This window comes from Theropithecus gelada, chromosome 2, assembly GCF_003255815.1.
Source record: "Theropithecus gelada isolate Dixy chromosome 2, Tgel_1.0, whole genome shotgun sequence".
NCBI classification, from domain to species: Eukaryota; Metazoa; Chordata; class Mammalia; order Primates; family Cercopithecidae; genus Theropithecus; species Theropithecus gelada.
In genome coordinates this window covers 94,912,208-94,938,883 of record NC_037669.1, presented here as the reverse complement: position 1 = coordinate 94,938,883, position 26,676 = coordinate 94,912,208, and the positions used below count along the sequence as shown (strand labels likewise).

General features: G+C 41.3%; 1 protein-coding gene across 2 annotated transcripts in view; it reads left to right on the top strand.

The window, feature by feature from the left end:
* The first annotated feature begins 3,387 nt into the window (after positions 1-3,387).
* Positions 3,388-26,676, top strand: part of LARS2 (leucyl-tRNA synthetase 2, mitochondrial) — a 160,333-nt gene continuing 137,044 nt past the window's right edge. Inside the window, exons 1-5 of one of the 2 annotated variants that reach the window (XM_025376589.1) lie at positions 3,482-3,562; positions 3,926-4,001; positions 5,635-5,697; positions 8,472-8,726; positions 14,264-14,392. In XM_025376589.1, coding sequence (XP_025232374.1) covers positions 8,493-8,726; positions 14,264-14,392 — 363 coding nt within the window. In that variant the 5' untranslated portion in view covers positions 3,482-3,562; positions 3,926-4,001; positions 5,635-5,697; positions 8,472-8,492. Of the gene's footprint in view, positions 3,563-3,925; positions 4,002-5,634; positions 5,698-8,471; positions 8,727-14,263; positions 14,393-26,676 lie in introns of both variants that reach the window. The other variant, XM_025376588.1, reaches the window with a different exon arrangement.

Sequence of the window (26,676 nt, the reverse complement as noted above, 5' to 3'; positions counted from 1 at the left end):
AAACAGCATTGTAGTATCTTGTTTTAGTGGTCATTTTGCCTCTTCTCTCTCAAATTTCTCTCTGCCTCCCTCTTATAAGGACCCTTGTGATTGCATTTAGGGCCACCTGGCTAATCCAGGATAATCTCCCTATCTCAAGATCCTTAATGTAATCACATGTGCCAAATCTCTTTTGCTATATAAGGTGACATTCGCAGGTTCCAGGGAGTAGAACCTGGATATCTTTGGGGGGCATTATTCAACCCCATACAGCTAATAGAAAAAGTAAAAAGAATACAGAAACATTGTTAATAGAAAGGTCCATAAAATCCTACTGTCCCTAGAGATCATCACAGGAAATAGTTTGGGATATAGTTTTTTATATTTCTTCCTATGCATATACTAACAAATGCCTTTCTTTTACTTCCTTTCCCTTTTTAAAAAACAAAAAAACGAAGCCGGGCATGGTGGCTCACGCCTGTAATCCCAGCACATTGGGAGGCCGAGGCGGGCGGATCACAAGGTCAGGAGATTGAGACCACGGTGAAACCCTGTCTCTACTAAAAATACAAAAAATTAGTCGGGGCATGGTGGCGGGCGCCTGTAGTCCCAGCTACTCAGGAGGCTGAGGCAGGAGAATGGCGTGAACCCAGGAGGCAGAGCTTGCAGTGAGCCAAGATCGCGCCACTGCACTCCAGCCTGGGGGACAGAGCGAGACTCCGTCTCAAAAAAAATAAAAATTAAAAAAAAGAGGTAACATTCTACACAGCCCAGCAACTTGTCTGTTTCATTTAATAATGTATTCAAGCAAGCTCTTTAAGAGTGAAAAGGATTTATTTTCATGCTACTGTCTTCTTTGAACTAAAAATAGTAACTTTCCAGTAAAGTAAGTGACTTTTAGAAAAATTCTAGTTGAAATAATCTTCTAGAAATGTCAATGTTAACTGTAATTCAAAATAGGAAAGACAGATTTTTCAACCAAAATAAGGTTAGAAGCTGTATTTTGGGTAAATTAGAGAAAGGGGCACTCTAGTTATATATGGATGCACGTGACATACCTGAAAGCTAAACTGCATCAAGTGTGGCAGGATAATATGCCAGCCAATGTTTCCATGGTATCAGTTTAAATTAAGCGTCTGGTGTTCAGAGTGGGACCTGGGTTGGAACCCTGGCTCTGTCACCAACTACATATGTGACCTTAGGCGAGCTATGTCCAACCTCTGGACCTCAGTGTCCTTGTCTTTGAAGTAAGAGGATTGGACTAGAAGTTCTAATCTCTTTATGATCTTCCGTTCTGCAACTTGAGAAGCGCACTATTCTGCCAGGATGGAGATCCAGTTTTGAATAACAAATCTTATGACCTGAGCAAGATAGCTCTTTTGGGCCTCAGTTGATTTATCTGTAAAATGAGGAGATTGGACTAGAAAGGAGCTAGATCTTTTCTAGCTCTCACATTCTAGGACAGTGAGTCTTCAAACTGAATGTGTCTAGGATCAGTTAGGGGTCTTGTTAAAATTCAGAGTCTGATTCAGAAGGTCTGGGGCAGAGACTGAGTTTCTCATTTCCAGCAAATTCCCAGGTGAGGCAATAACAAGGTATTTGGATGTTAAACTATTAGGAAACCTTGTTAGAGACATGGAAATGGGCAAAAGAGAATATTGTATGTCCCTTGAGTGGAGTATTGGGGGATTATCTGATGCTATAGGAGCGCAAACCTTTGCTTGCCTTTCTGTTAACTAGCTATTGTTCATCTCTGTAAGAATAGAAGCTAAATTATGGAATATGAGACCGGGCACAGTGGCTCATGCCTGTAATCCCAGCACTTTGGGAGGCCATGGTGGATCACTTGAAGTCAGGAGTTCAAGAGCAGCCTGGCCAACATGGCGAAACTCCTTCTCTACTAAAAATGCAAAAATTAGCCAGGCATGGTGGTGTGCGCTTGTAGTCCCAGCTATTTAGGAGGCTGAGGCAGGAGAATTGCTTGAACCTGGGAGGTGGAGGTTGCAGTGACCTGAGATCGTGCCACTGCACTCCAGCCTGGGCAACAGAGTGAGACCCTGTCCCAAATAAATAAATAAAAATGTAGAATATGGATACAGTAGTCCCCCTTATGTTCAGTTTCACTTTCTGAGGTTTCAGTTACCTGAGGTCAACCAAGGGCCGAAATTATTAAATGAAAATTTTCAGCAATAAATAATTCATAAGTTTTAAGTTGCATACCATTCTGAGTAGTGTGATGAAATCTTGCTACATCCTGCCTGGGATGTGAACCATTGTGAATGATTCCTTTGTCCAGCATATACACGCTATATAGCTACCCAACTTAGTAGCCATCTTGGTTATCAGACTGACAGATCACAATAAGAAGGGTGAGGACAGTACAATAAGCTATTTTGAGAGAGACCACAGTCATATAACTTTTATTACCGCATATTGTTACAATTGTTCTATTATTGGATATTTTTGTTAATATTTTACTGTTGTCTAATTTACAATTTAAACCTTATCATAGGTATGTATGCATACGGAAGAAAAACAGTATACATAGAGTTCAGTACTGCCCCAGTTTCAGGCGTCCCCTGAAGGTCTTGAAACATGTCTCATGTGAATAGGAGGGACTACTGTAATCATGTGATGAATTTTGTTTGGTAGAGATACGATTTCAAGCCTGTAAGAAAGAAATGGCTCCCAAACATTACTTTTTCCCGTCCTATAGGATATTAACCAATTTTGCACAATTAGCAAATTCATTTCAGTATTCTTGACTCCCCACATATATGAGTTCTTCAAGTTCTCCTTTAAACCGGTTTTACCTTTTTGAAAATTATGCTCTAACACCACTGGTTCTTTGCAAATCATTGATTTGTTGATTTATTACAAGCATGAAACACTTGCCGGGTGTGCTACAGTGCGGGCATGGGATATACAAACTCCTCTAGGAAAGGGAAGGCATCATGCTTTCCTGACTCCCAGCACACTTGCCAGGTGAGAAAAGTACCTTACCCCAAACCTATTCTTGACCAGGTAATTCCACCCCCCGCCCCAGGGCTAGAGGATTACGCAATATGGTGGAAGTAGGTGCCTCACTAATCAAGCGGTCAATTAGGAATCAAGAGGTCAAGACCTGCCCAAGCCCAGGAGGCAGTAGTTGCTACGCTGGGATTCGAACCCTGAGGTCTGGGCTACATCCTAGGGCTCTTTTCACCAGCTGCCGCCTAATTTACTCTGAGGCTACTAAATCAACGGCTTTCATCCGTCTGCTATAATTATAATTTGAGCCCCACACGTCTAGAGCTTTGCCGACGCCAGAGCGGCTGAAGGGCGTGCCAGAGGCCGGCGGGGCGGAGCCCAGGGCCGACGCGCAGACGCCCCGCCCGACCCGGCGGGCTGCTGGGAGTCGAGGACTGGGTTGCTCTCTCTCCTTCCCCGGTCCCGCCCCCTTTTGTCTGTGTCGACCGCGGACGCTATCTATAAAGTTGTTGTTTTGACAACATGGCGGCGCCCATGATGCGTGGCAGGGCAGTGCTCGCCTAAAGGTGGAAAACGAGGAGTAGAGGAGCCGCAGGCCAGAGCCTGTGAGCAGGTAAACCCCTGGATCGGGCGCAGCGAGATGAGAGACGAGACCCGGTCTCTTCTTCCTCCGGCTCGGGAGAGTCTGACTTGCTGAGGGCAGGAAGGGAAGGTGCGGGCTGAGTTAGGTGGTCCTGGAACGTTGCAGTTTCCACACTGAGAATATCTGAGATGCAGGTCTTTAGGATCTTTGAGCCACCGACCCCATTGATAGCTCTGGACTCTTTCCCAGAAAAATGCACATATACACGTAGTTTTGTACTCAAGCTCCCCTCTCCACTGCTCCCCTATCTCAGTTCATCCTTAGATCTTTGCTCCCCGGACTAGGGGTTTAGACCCAGTTGAAGGTCATCCCTTGCCTCCCTGGGGCCCACAGGTCGTTTTCACATGTTAGGGCTCCGAGGTCCTCAGAAAGATGAGGTTCCAGACAAGAAATCTGCCTGAGGTCACAGGTAATTAGTAGCTGCAAAATCCAAGATACTTACTTGTTTTCACAAAACTTGGTTTCTTTAAGATGAATTTTCCCAGGTGCATTCTTGCACTTTCTTTTGAGTGTTGTGCACAGATGCCCTTGTGTGCTTCTCCCCTGTGTTCTGTTTCTTTTTCTGCCTCCTACTCTTCTAGGCTTCTCTGTCCATATATGATCTCATTTTTGGTCCAATTCTCAGGCGCTTCCTATTCTCAAAAACCTTAACCTTAAGCTCCAACTGAGATTGAGGTCAGGGTTGATTCTAAAGAGGGGTGGAGTAGTGGGAATTGATTCTTTGGAAGGATGTGGAAGAAGAGACAAGATTCTAAGCATCTAGGGACGGAACTGGAGGAGCCAGAGCTAAGGAAGAAAAGGGCCAAGTTGATCATAATAAGACATGAGCCACACCTTTCACATCGTCATATCCTCACAGCCGTTTAATAAAATGGCTGCTCCTCACTGCCAATAAGAGGCAGTCCATCAGGGCTTTGGTGGAGGGGTACTTGGAGTGGCCAAGAACAAGGCCTGGGAAGTAAGGGAAAGGAATAGGGCTGAACCCTAGGAAGTTCAGTGATGAATCACAGCCATGAATAGTGACTATATGTTGATTCTTGTGAGTCCTCTTATGGGATTAGAATTTGAGTGGGGTCTTGGGGACTCCTAACCACAAAAGATGTGAACTATTCTTAAAAAGTCTTAACACAGGTTATCAGATTACTCCCCCAAAAAGGTGGAATCAATTTATGTTCCTACCAGCAGTTATTTAAAAAATGCATATTTCTTTTTCATTTGCCAATCTGGTAACTGAACTTTCATTGTTTTAATTTGCATTTATTTGATTAGTTGTAAAATTTATCTTTTTCAGATTAACCATTTGTATGTCCTCTTTATTAACCATTTATATGTCATCTTTGTTATTTTCCTTTGCCCATTTTTAAAATTTGATTTTTAGTGTTTCTTTTCTCACACATGAACTAAGGAGTAGAATAACCTTTTGTTTTTGCAGTTTTGGTGAACATTTTCTCATAGCTAATTGTTTGCTTTCCAATTCTGTTCTTAATGGTTTTGATATACAGATATTTTACATTTTTAGCATCAGATTTATTAATATTTTCCTTTGTGAATTTTTTCATTGTTTCATTGTTTTTATACATTGTTTTATACATTTTGTTGTTTTTATACTCAGGACAGAACATCCTGCATCCTCTTAAGATCTATTAAATACTCATCTGTGGTCCAGGTGCGGTGGCTCACGCCTGTAATCCCAGCACTTTGGGAGGCTGAGGCAGAGTGATCACGAGGTCAGGAGTTTGAGACCAGCCTGGCCAACATAGTGAAACGCCGTCTCTACTAAAAATACAAAAACTTAGCCGGGCATGGTGGCGTGTACCTGTAATCCCAGCTACTTGAGAGGCTGAGGCAGGAGAATCGCTTAAACCCGGGAGGCGGAGGTTGCCGTGAGCCAAGATCACACCATTGCACGACCTCATTGTGACAGTGTGAGACTTTGACTAAAAACAAACAAACAAACTCATCTGTATTTTTATTTTGTTTTATGGTACTTAAAAAAAATTCTTATTTATTTTATTTTATTTTTTCTTATTTCTGCTTTTCAGATCGAGACCTACAGATAAAAAACATTTAATCTGTCTGGGATTTACTCCAGTTTATGATTTGAGGTGGAGCTCTAATTTTAAGTTTTTCTCCTCTTTGTCGAATAATCTATTACTATCTAATCTGCTCCTGCTTTTTTAAAAAAATGAACTTTAAATGCGTTTAAATACCCAGATCTGTTTCAGGATTCTCTAGTTCACTGGTTTATTTAAGCAAAGCAGAGGTCATTAGTGAGCCAGGTATTATGTAAACATTTTTAGAAAGCTTATTCTTGTTGTGTAGACAGAGCAGTTTAAGTCACTGTATTTTATAATTTTGTTGTGCCCCTTGGTTTCTGTTTGAGAGGATAGCCCAGAACACTCCTTATGTGTTCTTAGGGGATGCTGTCTAGGAGAGAAATGGCAAGCACCCATCTATGTGTCTTCTGCTGAATGGCGTTCTTTGGCTTGCAAAGGTATGAAAGTATTGACTTGGCAAGAGAACCATAAAATCTGTGACTTCTATATAATTAGGGAGTTCTAATTATAGAAACCTAAGCCCTAAAAATATATGCAGTTGCCTTAAGTGTAAAAATGTATGTATATTAGGTCGGTCATATGGAATTGCTAACATTTAACCAATTTCATATAGATCAAATACCTGTAATCAGATCTGTGTACTTTAAAATAGCCAAGCCCAACTAATAGAGAGTTTTCTTTTCTTTTTTTCTTTTTTCTTTTTTTTTTGAGATGGAGTCTCACATTGTCACCCAGGCTCTAGAGTGCGGTGGTGCGATCTCGGCTCACTGCAACCTTTGCCTCCCAGGTTCAAGTTATTCCTCCGCCTCAGCCACCCAAGTAGCTAGGATTACAGGTGCACATCACCATGCCCAGCTAATTTTTGTATTTTTAGTAGAGAAGGGATTTTGCCATGTTGGCCAGGTTGGTCTCAAACTCCTGACCTCAGGTGATCCACTTGCCTCAGCCTCCCGGAATGCTGGGATTACAGATGTGAACCACTGCCCCCGGCCTAAGGGAGATTTTGTTTTAAAGTCTATACTTTATTCTACCCCTAAAGAAACAAGAGGTGTTTAATGCAGTGAGAATGTCAGTGACTTTGGCAGACCAACTTGTAAGATGCCCACATTATGTTGCTATCTTATGTGAGCATTACACTCACTGTTATAAGCCCATATCGACCTTACTGGCAACATTTGTGTTCCAGTACCTTTGTGAAACAGGCCAAATCCTAATAGAAGTTGAAATAATTTTGAGAGAATCAAAGAACATCAGCTTAGAGTGCCAGGTTTCTTTATTTCTGTCTTGTTTTGAAAAGATCTGTTTTCATCTGTTTTTTCACTGTAGCACTTCTTGAATGCTATTATGCAAGAAGGAGAAAGTTTAGGCTATTTAGTCTAACATTTATATCTTAAATATTTGTGAAATATTTGATGAAATCTCACCTCAACCCTTTAAATAGCAATAAAACATGCAACTTCTTCAGTGAGGTCATTTCTAGAATTTACTTGTGTTAGAAGCCAATGGAACATTAAAATTGAACTTTCAGTCACAACTGGATATCCTGGTAGGCCCCAACCTATGAGTTGAATTCCAAAAAATAGCACTCACCATGACTACACATTATATATTTTTGTTTCTTATCTGCCTCCCTTACTGTTTGTTTCTTATCTGCTTCCCTACTAGTATGTAAGTGCCATGAAAGAAGGGACTCTGGGTCAGGTGCGGGTGGCTCATGTAAGCACTTTGGGAGGCCAAGGTGGGCAGATCATGAGGTCAGGAGTTTGAGACCAACCTGGCTAACATGGTGAAACCCCATCTCCCTAAAAATACAAAAATTAGCTGGGCATGGTTGTGCGTGCCTATAATCTCAGCTACTCAGGAGGCTGAGGCAGGAAAATTACTTGAACCCAGGAGGCGGAGGTTGCAGTGAGCCAAGATCATGCCATTGCACTCCAGCCTGGACAATAGAGCGAGACTCTGTCTCAAAAAAGAAAAAAAAAAAAAGAAAGAAGGGACTCTGTTTTTGTTTACTGCTGTATCCCCAGTGCTTAGAACAATGTGTGGGCCTAGTGGTACTCAATAAATATTTGATGGTGGCTCATGCCTTTAATCCCAGCACTTTGGTAGGCTAAGGCAGGTAGATCACTTGAGCCCAGGAGTCAGAGGTTACACTGAGGTATGATTGTGTCACTGCACTCCAGCCTGAGTGAAAGAGCAGGACCCTGTCTCTAAAAAGTAAGTCAATAAATAAATAAATATTTGGTAAATGAAGGAGAAACTAAATGAATTATCAGTCTCCTAAATAGTGGTTGTTTTCAGGTTCAGCCTACAGGGTATATTTAACTCATAATATGTATACAAATTGCAAATAGTAGTTCAGAGTTTCTGGCCCTCCTGGGAGGCCTCTATTTAGACCCCTTCTGCTATTTGAGCCTAAGGCCAACCCAACATGTGCTTGAGCTCTTCTGAGGCTCGAAGACATAGGAAGTGAAGCCTGCTGGAGAGTCCCTGGGCTGGCCCACGGGAAGGGGAGGGAGGGCACTCCATGCCTTCCATGCAACTGGTAAGGTTGTGCAGGAGCTGGCCAGTTGATGGTCTCCATTTTTTCCTACAGGATTTTTACATTTTTGATGTTAGGGGTCACTGACCCTTTATATTTTCTATTAAAAAGTTTGTGTTTAGCTTAATTGAATTGCTAAAGTATTCTTTTCAGGGAAAGAAATCATTAAAAGAGTAAGGGGAATGCACAGGGCCATAACACTGGACTGTGACAAATGGAAAGATAAGCTCTGGGGAGGGTTTGAGGCAGCTTATAGTGTGCTTTCTGCCCTCTTTTTCAGGGCCTTCTCACCTTCTGAAGAATGGCTTCTGTTTGGCAGAGATTGGGTTTTTATGCCTCTCTTCTGAAAATACAGCTAAATGGTGGGCCAGATGTCATCAAGTGGGAAAGAAGAGTAATTCCCAGATGTACCAGAAGTATCTACAGTGCCACGGGAAAGTGGACAAAAGAGTATACATTGCAGACAAGAAAGGATGTTGAGAAATGGTGGCATCAGCGAATAAAAGAACAGGCCTCCAAAATTTCAGAGGCTGATGTGAGTATTCTGAGAGATTCTAAGAGGGTAGAGAAGAGGGGCTGAAGGTTTGGACCCTGGGGTTAGACTACCTGGTTCAAATAAGATACTAAATATGTGACCTTGAACCAAATTGTTGAATTTCTCTGTGCTTCAATTCTCTTATCTGAAATGGAGAGTGGTCATAATAGTGCCCACCTGCACTATTGGGAGGGGTAAATGGATTGGGAAGCATAAATGAGGTGATACAAGGATAGTGCTTACAAGAGTTTCCAGTGTGGTGGATACACACATAGTAATATTGTGCACAAGGTATATGGCAGACAGCAGCAAACCAGATGTTCTAGAGCAACATTTACTAGGGGAAGCTAATCAAAATAGGAGCTCTACCAGATGATGGGTCCTTTGTGGTCCATTGCATGGTGGGGCAGCACACAGATTTCTGGCAAGGTCATATCTGAGACTCCAGGAGAGGCACCCGGGCTCCTCGCTGGCTGCAGGTTCTGAGAACTAACTGCCCCTTCCCTGGCATGACCTTAGCCTCCAACTCTGTTCTGCGGCCTCAGCATCATAGTTTGGGGGATATCAGCCCTTCCACTGTTGTGATCTGGGGTAGGGTCTAACCTTGAGGTAGCAGCTACACGTGTTAGTGGACCCTTGGCTTCTGCACCAGGTGCACCAGCTCGGCACTCTACCTGAATTAATGGTGGAAGTATAATACTTGGCTGCAGCCAGTTTCCATGGAGTGCTCTCTGTTCCTTTTCTGGGAGGCCAGCCTGCTGGGAATCAGTCTGGAACGTGTTAACCCTTACCTCTTGATATTGGTCAAAATGACAGGTGGGAGATGTGATTTGTTACATGAAATGTTTGAATCTGATTGGAGTTTTACTCTTAAATTCTGATCATCTCTTTGTAGTAGTTATAATCAAATAACTTAAACTTCTATGTTTAATAAAGAGATTAGGCCCAAGGCAAGCAGCTGAATAAATACAGCTGCACAAGACCACACCTCTCTAAATTTGCCTTTTCCCCATCTCCTGATTGTGTCATCACATTCATTCTTTCTATAAGATTGGTGGTTATGAAAAATGAGTGAGGGGAGGGGAGCTATTTGTGTTAAACTGAAAGATGGTTAGAAAGAAAAATTGCTATTGAGAAAGATGTAGTGTATAACAAGTAAAATGAAATGAAAAAAAGGGAAAGTTTGAATGTAATGCATAATTTTACAATGAAAGTTTGACTTTTACCTCATTAAGAAGTGAAAAGCCCTTGTGTCAACATCATCAGACTAATGTAACTTAATAGATTCTGAAAACAAACTCTTAAGGAGCAGTTTAATTCTGAGTGAGGACAGTAAAATTAGCTTTTTTTCCCCCTTTTGGTTTAGATGATCATTTATTGACTTCCAAACGTTTCGACGTTGTAGCTTATTGATTTTGTGACATCTCATCCTTAAGCATACAGTTTTTAAAAATGTTAAATGAATCAAAAGAAATTGTTTTAGTAATTGGGGAGATAGCATAAGGGGCATTGTGTGTGATCCCCTGGCAGCCCCCTATCAGGGTTTGAATCAAGGAATGGCAAAGCAGAGCGAGCACTCAGTGAGTGAGCCAGAGCCTGGGCTGCAATGCTGGCTCTGCCCCAGGAAACCTGCGTGATCCAGGCCACATCATTTAACGTTTTGGATTCTGGGGCTCCTTACATTGTTTATCTCACAGAATTGTTTTGAAAATCAAATGAGAAAATGTGTGACTGAACGCATTTTACAAACGGAAGTGGTACATAAATAAAAGATACATGAAGATCAGAACGCGTTGTGTCTATCAGGAATTGAGACTGTGACGGAATGCTCGTGGATTTTGAAGCATTTATAATTGATCTCACTCTGGTATTAGATTCACTTGAAATCCACTCAAATAAGTTTTTCAAAATGGAATGTCTTGTCATCAACATAATTATTATTTAAAAAATAATTTCCATTTAATGAGCATTTAACCATGTGCCAGGCACTGTCTTTCAGTTGTTTATCTCATTTAATCCTGAAACAACCCAGCGGGTAGATATTATTATCCTCATTTTTGGAGTAAGAAAACTGAGGCTCAGAAAGAGGTTTAGGCAATTTGCCAAGACATGGCAGAGCCAGGATTCAAAATCAAATGTGTGTTTGATTCCTGAGCTCATGCTTTTTTACCCAGAAACCTTCTTTTGTCTCACCTTTGATTTATAGATAGCAAACTAATCCCAAAAGGCAAAGGAATTTGCCCAAGACATCACGGCTAGTGACAAAGCTAGGACCAGAGCTAGGGCTCCGGACTTCTATTGAGGTGCTCCTTTTACTCTGTCCTTCTCTAGGCTCAGCCACAGCTTCAGAGCGTGATCTATAAAGAGGCAGAAGTCATTTTTCTTCTAAAGTCAGAACTTGACAAAAATAATAGGACCCACTTATAAAAGCCATCCTTTCCCCATCACTTAAAATCTTAATCTCTTTTAAAGGCTTAAATTCTTACACTTTTATATAATTATGAAAATTTCCCTTTCAATCAGGTTCTTGCTTAATTATAACAGAAACTCCCATCATTCCTTCTCTCTTTTCCACCCCCAGATGATAGAACTCATTTCATTGTCACAGAGGAAAATGACTTAATTCATGCAGAAAAGCAAAAGGCAGAGACAGGCAATAAGCTGAATACCTTTTCTGCAATAAACAAAAATCTTCATGCATATTAAAGACTTTAGAAAACAATACTTTTCTATGTATCTTTTATGAACTCAGATTTGGATTTTGGCTTAGCTAGTATATAATTATTCATTTGATTTTGCTATTAATTTAATCTTTATTGAACAAATGTAAAAAAAGAGATGTTAGTGAAGAAATTACAGGTGGAAAATATTTGGGGCAGGATTGTTAAATTAAATATATAACAAACAGTATAATAAAAATAATTTTATATAAAAAATTTCAAATGAAAAACTAGAAACAGCTTAGATCAAGGATTTTACTGTTTTTCTAAGCTCCCGAAGAACTCTTAACAGCTATTTTCCCATATTCCTAAAAATTTCTGAAGAATAAGCCATAGGCCTAATTCATTGTAAGGAGTAAGGCATGAATTGAGTGGATAGTTTTCTTCTGATTCTGCACTAAGTAAAAAAATAGGGTCTTGTACCTCCTTGGAGGGACTTGCTCATAAGCTGAGAGGGTTATTTGCCACTCACTTTCTTAAGGACAATTATTAAGTTCCTGAGTTCCCACCAACCCCTGAATCTCAGGTCCTCTCTCACATTTCTGTGATTTTCCTAAGAGTTATAAATCTGCAGTTCCTAATTAAAGTGTGTGACCAATGTGTTGCTTTCCATCCTGTTTGTATAAATCCATTGTAGTTGTCATTTCAGCAGTTCCAGATGATTTTCTAATTTGTATGTGATCCAGATTTCTTAATTGTTCTTTTTTTCCCATCTCTTCCTTCAGGCAGCTTAACACTCCTTGGTAATTTCTAGAGGATGGGCAGCACAAAGAAAAGTTCTATTCTAGTTTTTGTGGGTTTTTTTTTTTTTGCCACTTGCTAATGGTTCCGTTAAAGGTTTGTTTAACTTCTTTGCTGAAGGAAGTTTAAGAACTCCTTGGCAAGAATCTGATTTCTGGTTTCTTCTGCTCTACTGATTATATTTGGTTTATGTGCATTATTAGTCATGCGAACACTCAGCAAACAATATTTAAAAACCCCCTCCCACATATGTACACAAAAGAAGGGTTATGAATATTCTGTTTTGTGTTTGTTTGCATTACTTTGGGGGAAGCAAACTGTTAAAGAACTTGAGTAAAGTTCTAGGAAGGGAATAAGGCCAGGAAGAAAAAAACAGAAGGCAGGAATAAATAAAACAAAAGCAGAAGTTCTGACCCTCAGTGACAAAACAGAATCAGTCACCCAGTTACCTGTTGCTCTTCCTTTCTCCCCAGCCCCTCCACCCCTGACCCCGTCATGAGATGATTTAAACTTGGTTGTGGGGAACCCTCCTATTACTTGGGTAGGATTTGTGAAGTTTGCTGGATAAAAGGTGCTCCATAGGGGCCAGTTATTAGGCTTTTGGAGCACGAAGGCCAACGAACATTTATCCAACATTTTATGAAACTCCTGCTGGCACTGGGGGCAGGTGTGGAGAAGGAGGTGACTAAAGCACAGTCCTTACCCTTGAACAGTAGGTCCCCCCAGTAGGAGTCCATTCAAGGACTACCATCTTTGTTCACCTTACCCATTCATGTGCACACTCATGACAACACTCATCATTTTACCAGGGGAAGAATTAAGACGCCAGAAGTCAGTGATCTAATAAGGACTCACTGGCCTGTGTTCCTTCTGTTCAGATACATGTACAGTTTTCTATGTTTCTCATGATGAAGCTGCTTCTTTGGAAGCTGGAGAGTTACATAACCCTGGTCTGAGGCTGCTTATTTATCATCCCTGGAGAACAACAACCTTCTCCTTTGTTAAAAAGATCTTCTCATTACCTTCCCATTTCAACATTTTTGTTGAAAGATAGGCTGTCAATACAATGGGGAAACTCAGGACCCAAATTGGTACCTTAGGATCCTGTTGTTACTGCTAAACCTACGTCAGAATGCAGCTATAGAGAATTTAGGAAGAGACTCCATTTTTAGAGATGTTACATCTATGTGATTCAACTATTGCTTCTTTGAAATATATGGATATATGTATGTGTTAGAGCTTCCTTCGGAAAAACAGACAGTTCTTTAAGGACCTAGATGGAAGCTGTCTTAAAAGAGAAGTGTTGTTTTGTTTTGCTTTTAATGGAGTAGCCATTCTTTTATTCCTTTACTTTCCTAATAATCTTGCTTTCACTTTCCCCTACAGACTTGCACTGAATTCTTTCGTGTGTGAGATCCAAGAACCCTCTCTTGGGGTTTGCATTGGGACCGCTTTTCTTTCTTTTTTTTTTTCCCCCATAGGTTATTGGGGTACAGGTGGTATTTGGTTACATGAGTAAGTTCTTTAGTGGTGATTTGTGAGATTTTGGTGCACCCATCACCCGAGCAGTATAGGCTATACCCTATTTGTAGTCTTTTATCCCTCGCCCCCTTCCACCATTCCCCCCAAGTCCACAAAGTCCATTGTATCATTCTTATGCCTTTGCGTCCTCATAGCTTAGCTCACACATATCAGTGAGAACATAAGATGTTTGGTTTTGCATTCCTCAGTTACTTCACTTAGAATAGTAGTCTCTAATCTCACCCAGGTCACTGCAAATACTGTTAATTCATTCCTTTTAGAAAAATAAGTTCTTAAAAGAGAAAAAAAATAAGATGTATGGGTAATTAACACTTAGAGGTTGTTTGGCATTATTTTGGACATTTGTTAACTTGAACCAGGGCTTTGAATTTTGCTTTTTGACATTTTAATTGATTTACATTCTGGGAACAGTCTTTTTAAAAGGAAACTTTTAAAATGTTAAATTATTACTTTGCGTAAAATGCCAAAATATTATGTATACATGTGGAGTTCCCAGAAAATGCTTAATAAATACTCATTGTCGTTCTTTCCTAGAAATCAAAGCCAAAATATTACGTGCTTTCCATGTTCCCTTATCCTTCTGGTAAGCTGCACATGGGCCATGTGCGTGTCTACACCATCAGCGACACCATAGCACGGTTCCAGAAGATGAGAGGGATGCAGGTAAGAACAGGTACCTGCTGGAGCAGCCCTGGTCTGCCCCACGCAGGGTCAGCATCTAGTAATATGTGTTCAAGACAAATGAAGAAAACCAACTTTAGTTAAGTTTAGGACAGCTTTGAAGATGGACATGAAAAGCTCAGTGTTTCCTTTTATGAATTAGAAGATACTATAATAAAGCATCTAGGTTAATTGGGGGGCAGCTATGAGTTGAGTGTTGTGCTGGGATGGAGATCGGGTGGGAATGGGGTGAAAGGTAGATACAAATATGGGTAACACTGATAATCTTCCCAGGAGATGCTCACCCATGAGTAGAGAATCATTGTATAAGGAACTGAGGTCAATAGTACAAATACATATCAGTGCTATGAGTGGCAGGTGAGACTGCAAGATATTTCTTTCCATTCTATTTGGTTTTTTTCCATATTCTTTGAGCATGTATTTCTTTTCGTTTTTTTTTTTTTTTTTTTTTTTTTTTTGAGATGGAGTCTCTCTCTGTCACCCAGGCTGGAGTGCAGTGGTACAGTCTCAGCTCACTGCAACCTCTGCCTTCCGGGTTCAGGCCATTCTCCTGCCTCAGCCTCCTGAGTAGCTGGGACTACAGGTGCCCGCCACCACGCCCGGCTAATTTTTTGTAGTTCTAGTAGAAACGGGGTTTCACCATGTTAGCCAGGATGGTCTTGATCTCCTGACCTTGTGATCCGCCCACCTCGGCCTCCCGAAGTGCTGTGATTACAGGCATGAGCCACTGTGCCCAGCAGACCATGGATTTTTTTTCTAATGGAAAAAAATAATTTTTTTAAGAAAAGGTATTTGGGGAGTAACAACTCTGGGGAGTTGGGGAAAGTGCTACTAAAGAAGGAATATCTGGGCCAGGCACCTGGCTCATGCCTGTAATTCCAGTGCTTTGGGAGGCCCAGGCAGGAGGATTACTTGAGCCCAGGAATTCGAGACCAACCTGGGCAATGTAGCGAAACCCCATCTCCACAAAAAATACAAAAAATTAGCCCAGTGTGGTGGCACACACCTGTAGTCCCAGCTACTCAGGAGGCTGAGGTGGGAGAATCACTTGAACCTGGGAGGTCAAGGCTGCAGTGAGTTGTAATTGTGCCACTATACTCCAGCCTGGGCAACAGAGTGAGACCCTATTAAAAAAACAAAACAAAACAAAAAAAACTGATATGGGCCTTGAAAGATGAGGTGAAATTTATTGTGAGAGAGGAGGACAAACACCCTTCCTTGGCTGATGTGGGCCATTCCTCTTTACCCCATTGCCTGCTTTTTAAAAAAATTTTTTTGAGACAGGGTCTCATTTTGTCACCCCAGCTGGAGTGCTGTGGTTGCAATCACAGTTCACTGCAGCCTCGACCTCCCAGGCTCAACTTCTGACTCTGTCTCCAAAGTAGCTGGGACTATAGGTGCACACCACCATGCTCAGCTCATTTTTTATATTTTTTGTAGAGATGGGGTTTCACCACGTTGTCCAGGTATGTATTGAACTTCTGGGCTCAAGCAGTCCACCCACTTCAGCCTCCTAAGGTGCTAGGATTATAGATGTGAGCTACGGCACCTAGCCCAGAGCCTAATCTTTAGTAGCAATCTTTAGTAACACATCATCTTTAAGATGGATGTTGGATAATCCTAATGTCTTCTTTAACCACCTATGAAATTGGCAGTATTGAAGAAGGGCTGAGAGCATGGCCCATTGAACCAGACTGCTAGGATTCAAATGCCAGCTCTTAACACTTACAAGCTGTGTGGCCTTTGAGTAGTTAATTAATTAACCTCTTCAACACCTTGTTTCCTCTGATCTATAAAATAGGAATAAAATAGTACCTGCCCCATTGGCCTGTTACAAGGATTCAAAGAGGGTGACTATGAAACACTTAGATAGCCAGCACACAGTATATAACCAATAAGTATTAGCAATTGCCAGCAGTGGGCAGGAACCTGCTCACACCAGCTCCTGAGAGTCAACTATGTATATCTCTGCCCAGTGTTGTGTTTATTAGTCACCTTGGTAGCTTGAAATCTGCCATTGAGGGAGTATTTACACCACGGCAACCAGCAAACCTACAAATCATGGCCTTTTCCTCCAGAGAGCCAATTGTTAATTAAACATTTACTGGAACCCCAGTGGCCATTGCTACTGTGAACTTGTCAGGGCCTATATAAATGATATCTGCTGCCTCTCAGTTCTTTATATTTTCTTTTAGCAAGGTAAGTGCATCCATTGTCATAACTGGTTTGAAATTTTATGCTGAGCTGACATTGGCTGCAAGAAGTATTCCTAAAAGAGGGTCACGTTGTAATGTCTTTGTCACTTGAAGAGTTCAATAACTTTATACTACCAAATTCAGAGATTTATGTTCCACTTTAAGATGGCTGAGGGTGTTTGTCTCTCTGGTTTTTATCAGATGTTGTTTTTCCCAGATACTGCTTTTCATTATTTCTGCTCCGTTTATTAGAAAGAGGTGGGACAGGCCGGGCGTGGTGGCTCATGCCTGTAATCCCAGTAATTTGGGATGCCAAGGTGGGCAGATCACCTAAGGTCAGGAGTTCGGGACCAGCCTGACCAACATGGGGAAACCTCATCTCTACTAAAAATACAAAATTAGCCTAGTGTGGTAGCCCGTGCTTGTAATCTGAGCTACTCGGGAGGCTGAGGCAGGAGAATCGCTTGAACCTGGGAGGCAGAGGTTGCGGTAAGCCAAGATTGCACCATTGCACTCCAGCCTGGGCAAAAAAGAGTGAAACTCCGTCTCCAAAAAAAAAAAGAAAGAAAGAAAAAGAAAGAGGTGGGACAGAATGAATTGACTCTGCCTAAAGTACAGTTGTTTTTTTTATTTTGTGTATTTTTTTTGGACAGAGTCTCGCTCTGTCGCCCAGGCTGGAGTGCAGTGGTGCGATCTCAGCTCACTGCAAGCTCTGCCTCCCAGGTTCACGTCATTCTCCTGCCTCAGCCTCCCAAGTAGCTGGGACTACAGGTGCCCGCCATCATGCCCGGCTAATTTTTTGTATTTTTAGTAGAGACGGGGTTTCACCATGTTAGCCAGGATTGTCTCTGTCTCCTGACCTTGTGACCCACCTGCCTCAGCCTCCCAAAGTGCTGGGATTACAGACGTGAGCCACCATGCCTGGCTAAAGTACAATTCTTTATCTCACTGGGATAAATAATCTAGTTGTGATTCTTTAACTAGATTTGTCTGAATTTTTTTTTTAGCTTATGCCAACTTATTTCGAACAATTAGTGAGTGCAGGCAAATTGCCGACAGTTAAGTTTTTTTTTTTTTTTTTTTGAGGTGGAGCTTCGCTCTTGTTGCCCAGGCTGGAGTGCAATGGTGTGATCTTGTCTCACTGCAACCTCTGTCTCCTGGGTTCAAGCAATTCTCCTGCCTCAGCCTCCCAAGTAGCTGAAATTACAGGCACCCGTCACCACACTCAGCTAATTTTTGTATTTTAGTAGAGATGGGGTTTCATCACGTTGGTCAGGCTGGTCTCAAACTCCTGACCTCAGGTGATCCGCCCGCCTTGGGACAGTTAAGTTTTTACAGCAAAACTGTACATTTATGATAGGGTGCAGGGAAGCCTGTTAGCAAAACAGGTGGTTGAGGGCGTTGTAGGTGGGATTCTAATTTCCTTGGATGGGATGAGATGTTACAGAGGAGGCTCAAGGCAGAGCCCCAGGCCCAGAGGAACTGGTACCCTTGCAGGCAGCTCAGACCCAAAAGACAAGGAGTCTTCCTACCATATCTGAAGCCTAAGGTCAGGCTAGACCCAGAAATTGAACAACCTGGATTTGAACCTACCAGTTTCTAGCCAAGTGACTCTGCAGAGTCATTTAATGTCTCTGTATCCCACTTTCTTAATCTTTAACATAGGGATAACAATACTTTATTCCTCACAGGGTTATGAGGATTAGATGAGCTAGTGCTTGTATCTGGCACATAATAATCCCACAAGTGATAGCTGTAATTATTATTTATACTGATCTGATTCCTCAGAGCTGCTTAGGAAAGTGATTTGTCACCATTTAATAAATGAATCCTGCAATTCATAATATCCATCCTGTGGCTTGATTTGCTTCTTATGGTTGAAACCACTATTTGTTATTTGGTTGATGGTTTCTTAGTCTGTGTGATCAGCAGATACCTAAGGTTGTCTTTTTGTTTCACAGTTTCAGTTGCTGTGTTTAAGATGACAAGCCCTCTTTTCAGGGTGTTCTCTAGGTTCTCCTGAAATTAATTTCTTATTAATTTTCATAATTCATATTTAAGTCACAGCATCTCAGATACAACCACCAAATCTGGTGAAAACTTGTCTGGCCATTTTTAAGTGATGTGGCAAAAGAGAAACAGAAATCTTTGTTTCATTGTCAGTAATGTGAAAGAAAGTCTGTTGAGCTTCCTTGTCATTTTAAAATCTTTCCTGCCTAATGTCAGGCTTGGTCCCTGAGGTTGAATAGACTTGGACTCAAGTTAACTTTAACGATCCTCACTCTAAGCAGGGAAGGAATATCTAATCTGGGACTGCCAAACTGGGTCTGCCACATGTATTGATTAATTCAGTCAGTAAATAATCATTGAGCACCAGCTTTATTCTTGAATGGAGATATATGAAATAGTTCTAAGGCACACTAAGAACAGTATTATCTCTGCCTCCCAGGTTCAAGTGATTCTTCTGCCTCAGCCTCTCGAGTAGCTGGGATTACAGGTACACGCCACCACACTTGGCTAATTTTTGTATTTTTAGTAGAGACAGGGTTTCACCATGTTGACCAGGCTGATCTAGAACTCCTGACCTCAGGTGATCCGCCTGCCTTGGCCTCTCAAAATGCTAAGATTACAGGTGTGAGCCACTGTGCCCAGCCAGTCCTTGCTATTTTTCAAAGTCCATTTAAATTCTTACTTCCACCATAAACCCATCCCTCAATTCTCCAGTTCACATTTGTTATGAAATAATTTAGCACTTATAGTCAGAACCACAAACTAGGGAAGTCTATATGTCATCCACATGTTGTTTTATCTGCCCAATAATATAAGCTTCTCAGCAGCAGGGAAGGTCTTTCTAACTTCTTTTGTGTTAGCAGGTCAAGTTTTTTTTTCTTCTTCTTCTTTTTTTTCTTTATACAAGATGGGGTCTTGCTATGTGGACCAGGCTGGTCTCGAACTCCTGGCCTCAAGCAATCTTCCCATCTTGACCTCCCAAAGCACTAGGATTACAGGCATGAGCCACCACACCCAATCATCATGTCAAGTTTTTAATGGTCAAATGTAACTAATATGTTTTTAGGTCTACAACCTATAAGGTCCTTTGTTCCCAAGGAGTTTATAATCTGATAAGCCTCAACTGTTTGTGAGCTGATTGATTCGATGGATGTTTTTAAAAGCATACAACTCCTTTATTTAAGTCTGGACTAAGTGTTCATTGTGCATCTATAGCGCAGAATAATATTTCTCAAACTTTAGAACTCACATATCCCAGTGACAAAATCCTTGGGCTCAAGATTGGTAAATATTGAATTAAAAGTTAAACTGTCATTCTAGGTGATTACTTGACATTTAGATGATTATAAATACAAAGGCAACCCCAGACACCCAATTCATGTGCTAGTTCTTGGTGATCAGATTTACCTATCAGGAAAAATTAGACCATGCTGCTGTAATAAAAAATCCCCAAATCTCAGTGGCTTAAAACAACAACATTTCATTTCTTGCTTTTGCTACATGCCTAGCAGTAGGGCTCAGTTCAAGGTAGTCAGGACCTGGATGATGGCTGTTCTTACCTCAGTGAGTGCCTCCCCATCTCTGTGGCTGGGAGAAGGGGGTATAGTGAATCCCCACTGGCTCTTAAATCTTCCACTTGGACTCAACTCACTTCCACTGACATGGCCACATCCAACCTCAAAGAGGGTAAAGAATATTCCCACCATGTGCCAGGATGATGAGGAGGACCAAAATGTTTGTGAACAGCTCCAGTGACCCCCACCTAAGGTGATCTAGATGACCCAGAATATTCTTATCTTGGGTAATCTTTTTAAAAATTATTGATGTAAAAGTATACATTTAGAAACCATTAGGGAGACTAGCAGACCTCTCAATTGGAGCCTGTGGAATTTGAGAAACATTGCCCAGAGCATGAAGTTGTTGCCATCAAGTTTAGCATCCAACCATTTATGCTCTGTAAACATTTCTCTGTGTGTCCGTGATTCTTAAACCTTAGGGTGCGTAATGATCCCCTGAGGAGTATGCTAAAAAGGCAGGTTGCGATATAGTCCAGGGTGAGGCTCAGGAATTGGTATTTAAATAAGCATTTCAGGTAGTTCTGATGTAAGTGCTCTCCCAGATTTGGCACTTAGATGAATAGGATTGGATACTCCACAGAGCCAAATGGACGTGGTTCTCTAGGTTCAAAAATATATCCATTGAAATGAGAAGAACGCTAAAGGTCACAAGCAGCTGAGCAGACACACACAGATTAGATGTGGACTGTGTATGTGGAGGCGCAGGTGGTTTGAGGGTGATGAATCAGTTAGGAAGCAGGGGGTTCGTCAAAGCAGTGATGGTGTCTGCCCTACCCACATCATGGATTTGTTGTGAGGTTTGTGTATGAGATGATCACTGAGAAAACCCTCTAAAAACAATATGCAATTTTCAAGTGTAACCCAATTAATAGTAGCAATAAAAAGAGAGTCCTGAGGTTTGGATGTTTGAGCAGGGGCCATTTGAAGCCAGAGATAAATTATTCTCTTTCAGTAATCAGAAAAGGCTGTACTGCCAATCGGTTTCTTCTTAAACTCATAGAATGCCTGATGACATATTTAAAACTTAGCTCCATATGGTGATTTTGTTGTGTTTTCATATGTTGTATGCACAGATGGCTGGAAAATAAAATTCCCCACCTCCCACCTCGGCTGGTCTCCCCAGCACCTTCTGGTCCAGAAGCCGGGTGATAAAAGCATCAAGGTGCCAAGTCCCCCTCACAGAGTTGGGCTTGGACTAATTTGTCTCAGGCAAAAAGCCACCAGGCATTGCCCAAGTAGAGGAGTTTTCTGCTTGGGCCTTTTTGCTATTCACTGCGGAGGAGGAAGAAAATTGAGGCTATGTGTCTGGCAGCTGCATAATCATAATGTAATTATCCACAAATATCAGGAAGCAAGGGAAGTTCTTAGCTAGTAAACGGTAATGTACAATTCCATCAGTTTTCAGTTTGCCAGTCAGTCAACAAGTGTTTATGAAGTGCCCGGAGAGTGCATAGCATGGCATTTAGTTTTCAAATTTGCAAATCTCTGTAGCATCTGAAAGTAGATAGTGAATTTCCAGGGCCTATTGTCTCAGATGTCCTTCGAAGGAGAGAACGAACTGCTGGTCCAGTGCCTTGATTGGAAACTGGCTGATTTATCTGCCTGACACATCCCTCCACGTTCCCAGAGGAGGTCTGCTGCTTTGGGCCTAGGTACTGTCATTTGGTTTTTATAATCTGAAGTATTCACTTGATTTTTATCCCCAATCTGTAATAATGGTGAGTTATTACACTTGCTAAACAAAATTAAATATTGTGTTTCTCATTTCTTGGAAATAAGAAGTGTTGAACATACTCCAAAGACACCACGACACCCTAAAAATAGCAGTTTTTGGAGAAGCAGTAACCATAGTTGCTCTCAATTAGAAGCTGAATTGGTTTCAAATATAAAATTTTGTTTTGATGAAAGGGAGAGAAATCTGGTAATCTCTAGGGAACTGGTTGGCCCTTTCATAGTAACAGTTACACTGCTTCCCTCTCTACTGGGAAGGCAGATGACCAGCTGCCTGGGCTTCCTTCTCTTCCATCTCCAAACTCTACTCAGTCTTACTTCTTGTGTCGGATGACAACTGTCTCTTGCCTCTTTAAAAATAATTCCTTCTTTTAAAAAATATATTTTAAAATTGTACATAAATGTCCATATTCCCCCTATAAGAAAAAGAAATACAACATAGATAAGGCTGTAGTCCCCTTTGGGCACCCATTTCTGCATCAGGCCCTCACACCAGGCAATAACCTCTGGCATTTTCCAGGTTATATGCCTTTAGAGCCTTCTCTGTATGTTATATGGAACTGTGTTTTCTCCTGCCTCCCTTTCTTCTACTTCTTCTAGTTTGCTTGCCGTCCATCCTGCCTGCCAACTCCGAGACACAAGGCTCACCCTGGAGCAGGGCAGGGGAGGGCAGAAGGCCCCGCCAGGGTGTGCCATGGCCATGTGATTGCTGGGCTTCGCCCCCTGGCCAGGGCTCTGACCCCTGTGCTTTTGTCATCAGTAACTCCTGGTCTTCCATAGTAATAGCTGGCCCCCACTTCTCTCTGATCTCAAAGTGAGGCAGGTGATGCAGTCCTGTTAGTGTTCTTGTGCTGGTCCTTGACCAGTTTGTTGTTAGATCCATCCCTTGCTTTTTGTATGGCAGAAGGGCAGACTCCTGCAGGTCACGTTCCCAAGCTGGCCCCCTCCTGGTTTTCAACAATAGGAAATCCTGGTAACATTGGAGGACAGGAGAAAGGGAGAGGCCAGAAAATTTCTCTCTCTCTTTATCTCTCTCTCTCTCTCTCTCTCTGCCCTGGTTTGGTCTTCACTAATCTAGTTCCATCTGGGCAGTCCAGCCTGTTTGAGCTTCTGCAGCTGAGATCAGCCTTTGGGCTTTGTTAACTCTGCTTTCTTACTTTGTCTCTGCAGTCCAGAGATTGTGGTAATGTCCTGCCCTTCCAAATTGCTAGGTAGATTCACCCATTTCCTTGGCTTCCCACACAACTTTAAATACATAGAGTATTTGTTATATGAACCAGGTGGAAATGATGCTTTTTCAGACTTTGGAAGTTTATTTTATGGATTTCCAAGTTATAGCTACTGGCACTTTTTCTTGATTCCATCTCTGAGTAGTATTACATTTATTATTTCAAAATTATCATTAGTCTTCTGCCACCCTCTGTGATGTCATATTCCTATCTTTCCAAATTGACATGATATATATTTCAAAGTATATTTTCAGTAGATGTTTTTAAAAATAAAATATGTGGAAAAAATGTTCTGAACCTGCAGAATGCACTCATGTCCAAGAAGTTAACTTCTAGAAAGTTGAGAGGGTTCAGGTGGGCTCAAGCATATAAATAGAGATGCCAATAATTTATTTTTATTTTTATTTTTTTAGGGAAATTGCCTAGTTAGCACATGTGAGCGGTAAGTTCAGTTCAGTTCAGTTACTTTTTCAACTGCGGATGGATTAAAATAAGTTACGGTGATAGAAAGAAAGGAATTGAAATTTTAAAACCTAAAAGGAGAGTTTGGAGTTCTTCCCAGTGAATGGACAGTCTTGGCCATAAAGAAATCAAGGGCATGAAAGTGCACCATGTATCTAGAGGTATTTGATCCGAACAGTGCACGAGACATGTACAAGGCTTGCAAAGGAAGCACCTGACTCATTGTCTTTCACGTAAATAGGCCACAACAACTTGACCAAAAAATAGAAGCTGCTCTCTGTGGGGGAAGAGACAAGCTTCAGTAGTTTGTAATCCTGTTGTAGGTCTTCACTTTGTTTCCCCCTTGACAGTGGTGAATCATCTAATAGAACAAAAGTGAGTTTTGCACTTGGTCACTGGGCTGTGGGAAACCCAGGGTATAGAAACAAAGAGACTCTTTCCAATTTTGTGGAAATTTGGCTCACAGAAACATTAATTCCAATGCTCTGGCTCATGGTGGGAAGAACAATTCTGACTTCAAGATGCAAAAAGGCCTTCCCACAATCTGATTCTGTTAATCTCTCTAGGGCAAACATTTGTTTTTTTGGTAATTTTTGGTAAGAATCTGAAATATTAAGAAACTTTAAGATTTTTCTAACTTTATTTTCATAGACAGCTTAGATAACATGTAAGCTAAGAATATCTTTCCATGTTAATTCTATCTGAAAACAAAAATAGAAATGAATAAGTATATTATGTAAATCTAGACTGGTTTTTGTGACAGTCTCTGTATTGCCTTTATTTAAAAATATGGACGGCACCTAACAGAATGTTAATAGGCAGAAACATTGAATTGGTGCCATTTTGGCAGTTCTGACAAAGAAACCAAGTGGTAATTAAGTTTCTCCCCTTTCTTGTGGAACAGTTACACAACAGTTACATTATTCTGCCAGTGACACAGCCCTAGGAGAATTTAAAGCACAGCTGGAAGCTGCTCAGGTGTTGTCCTTGGAAGTATTGCAGAACTTTCTAGTAATACTGCCCATATTCCCAGCAATGGATTCTTTCTTTTTTTTTTTTTTTTTTTTTTGCTATTGAAATTTAAATAGAAAAAGAGAAAGAATTGCAGAACTTGGTAGCAAATATGGAAGAATGTTTGTCATCTATGGATCAAGCAATATTGAAGTGAAAATTGTAGCCTAAACAGTGTTTGTTTTGTTTATGATTCTTGTCTACCATGGACTGAAAACCCAGCTTAGACCAGTTTAAGCAAAAAGGGAGCCTTCTTTTTTTTTTTTTTTAACAGATCCTGAAACTCACAGAATCAAAGGAAATGTAGGAGCTGGGCCCACTGGGTATTGGGACTAGGTCCTTGAAGTACACCAATTTCCCCAGTCTCTCTCCATTTCCTATTTCTGCTTCTCTCCACGTGCCAGCTTTATTTTCTCAGACATTTCTACAAGCTGGGGGGCAGAGCCACCTGAAGCCCTTATGGCTTCTGACCAAGGAGAAAAGAGAGTCCTCTTCTCCTCCAGCATTCTGCTTTACTCCATACAAGCCTAGAGCTGTCTTGGGAAGGATTCAGGCACTTGCCTCTCTCTGTAGCGAGGGGGATGGGTTTTTAAGATTGGCAGTTTGCACTAACACTGTATTAAGTTGGATGCAGAACAGTTTCCTAGAAGGGGAAGATGCTGTTTGAGAGGGTGAAACACTTTGGGCCTGCCACATTTAGTAAGAGGAAAAGAGACCTCAAGTCTCAACTGGATTGGGATATGTCCAGTCAGTTTCGTAAAACTGCATAGAATAGATATACTCAGGGAATGTTAGAATTTTTAGAAAAGACATATATGCACTGCGGGGGTTTAACCCCCAGACCCTGACCTAGCAACAAATGAATAACCTACACTGACACAGATATTATGCCTGTCAGTCTGGCTGAGCATCTGGGCCACTTACAGACTCCAAGGAGAGTGCTGTAAAGACTTGCAGCCAAGGTCCTGACTCACTGGCCCTGCTAGCATTTATTCAGCATACATTTAATGACAAAGGCTTTGAATAAACACCACTATAGGATAATTGACCTGGTTGCCAATACCCGGAGTAGAGAGCAATTATGCACCCGAGGTTGATCAAAGGTTGGTCTTAGGACCACATGAGTAAACAAGCTATTTAGATAAACTATTCTACATTCCTTTATACCTACTTTTAAGCCATTTACTCAAGGATTAGGCTGCTTTCAGCCATAGCCCTATCCTGAGACTTTTGCAAAACCTTCCAGCCTTCCAAGAAGATTTGTATCTCTATCCTATAACTTCATCTTAAAGTTTTTCCCACCAGCCTGACTGAACTCCCACAATGCATACGTACATATTTTGTACAGATGTCCCTGATATAGTGTTAAATGAAAAAAGCCCATAAAATAATGTGTATAATCATTTCTATTTCCTTTCTCTTTTTAAAATAATCTTTTTAACTTTTTAAAAAAAATTTTATTTTAGGTTTGGGAGTACATGTGCCGGTTATATAGGTATAGTCATGCCAGAGTTTATACCTAGATTATTTTGTGACCCAGGTACTAAGCCTAGTACCCAATAGTTATTTTTTCTGCTCCTCTCCCTCCTCCCACCCACCACCCTCAGGTAGGCCCCAGTGTCTGTTGTTCCCCTTTGTGTCCGTATGTTCTTATCATTTAGCTCCCACTTGTAAGTGAGAACATGTGGTATTTGTTTTTTGGCCTGCATTAGATTGCTGAGGGTAATGGCCTCTAGCTCCATCCATGTTGCTGCAGAGGACATGATCTTGTTCTTTTTTTATGGCTGCATAGTATTCTATGCTGTAAATGTACCACATTTTCTTTATCCAGTCTACCATTGATGGGCATTTAGGTTGAGTCCAAGTCTTTGCTATTGTGAATAGCGCTGCAGTGAACATACGTGTGGATGTGTCTGTATAACAGAACAATTTATAATCCTTTGGGTGTATACCCAGTAATGGGATTGCTGGGTCAAATGGTAATTCTGTTTTCAGCTTTTTGAAGAATCCCTACACTAGTTTCCACAATGGTTGAACCAATTTACGCTCCC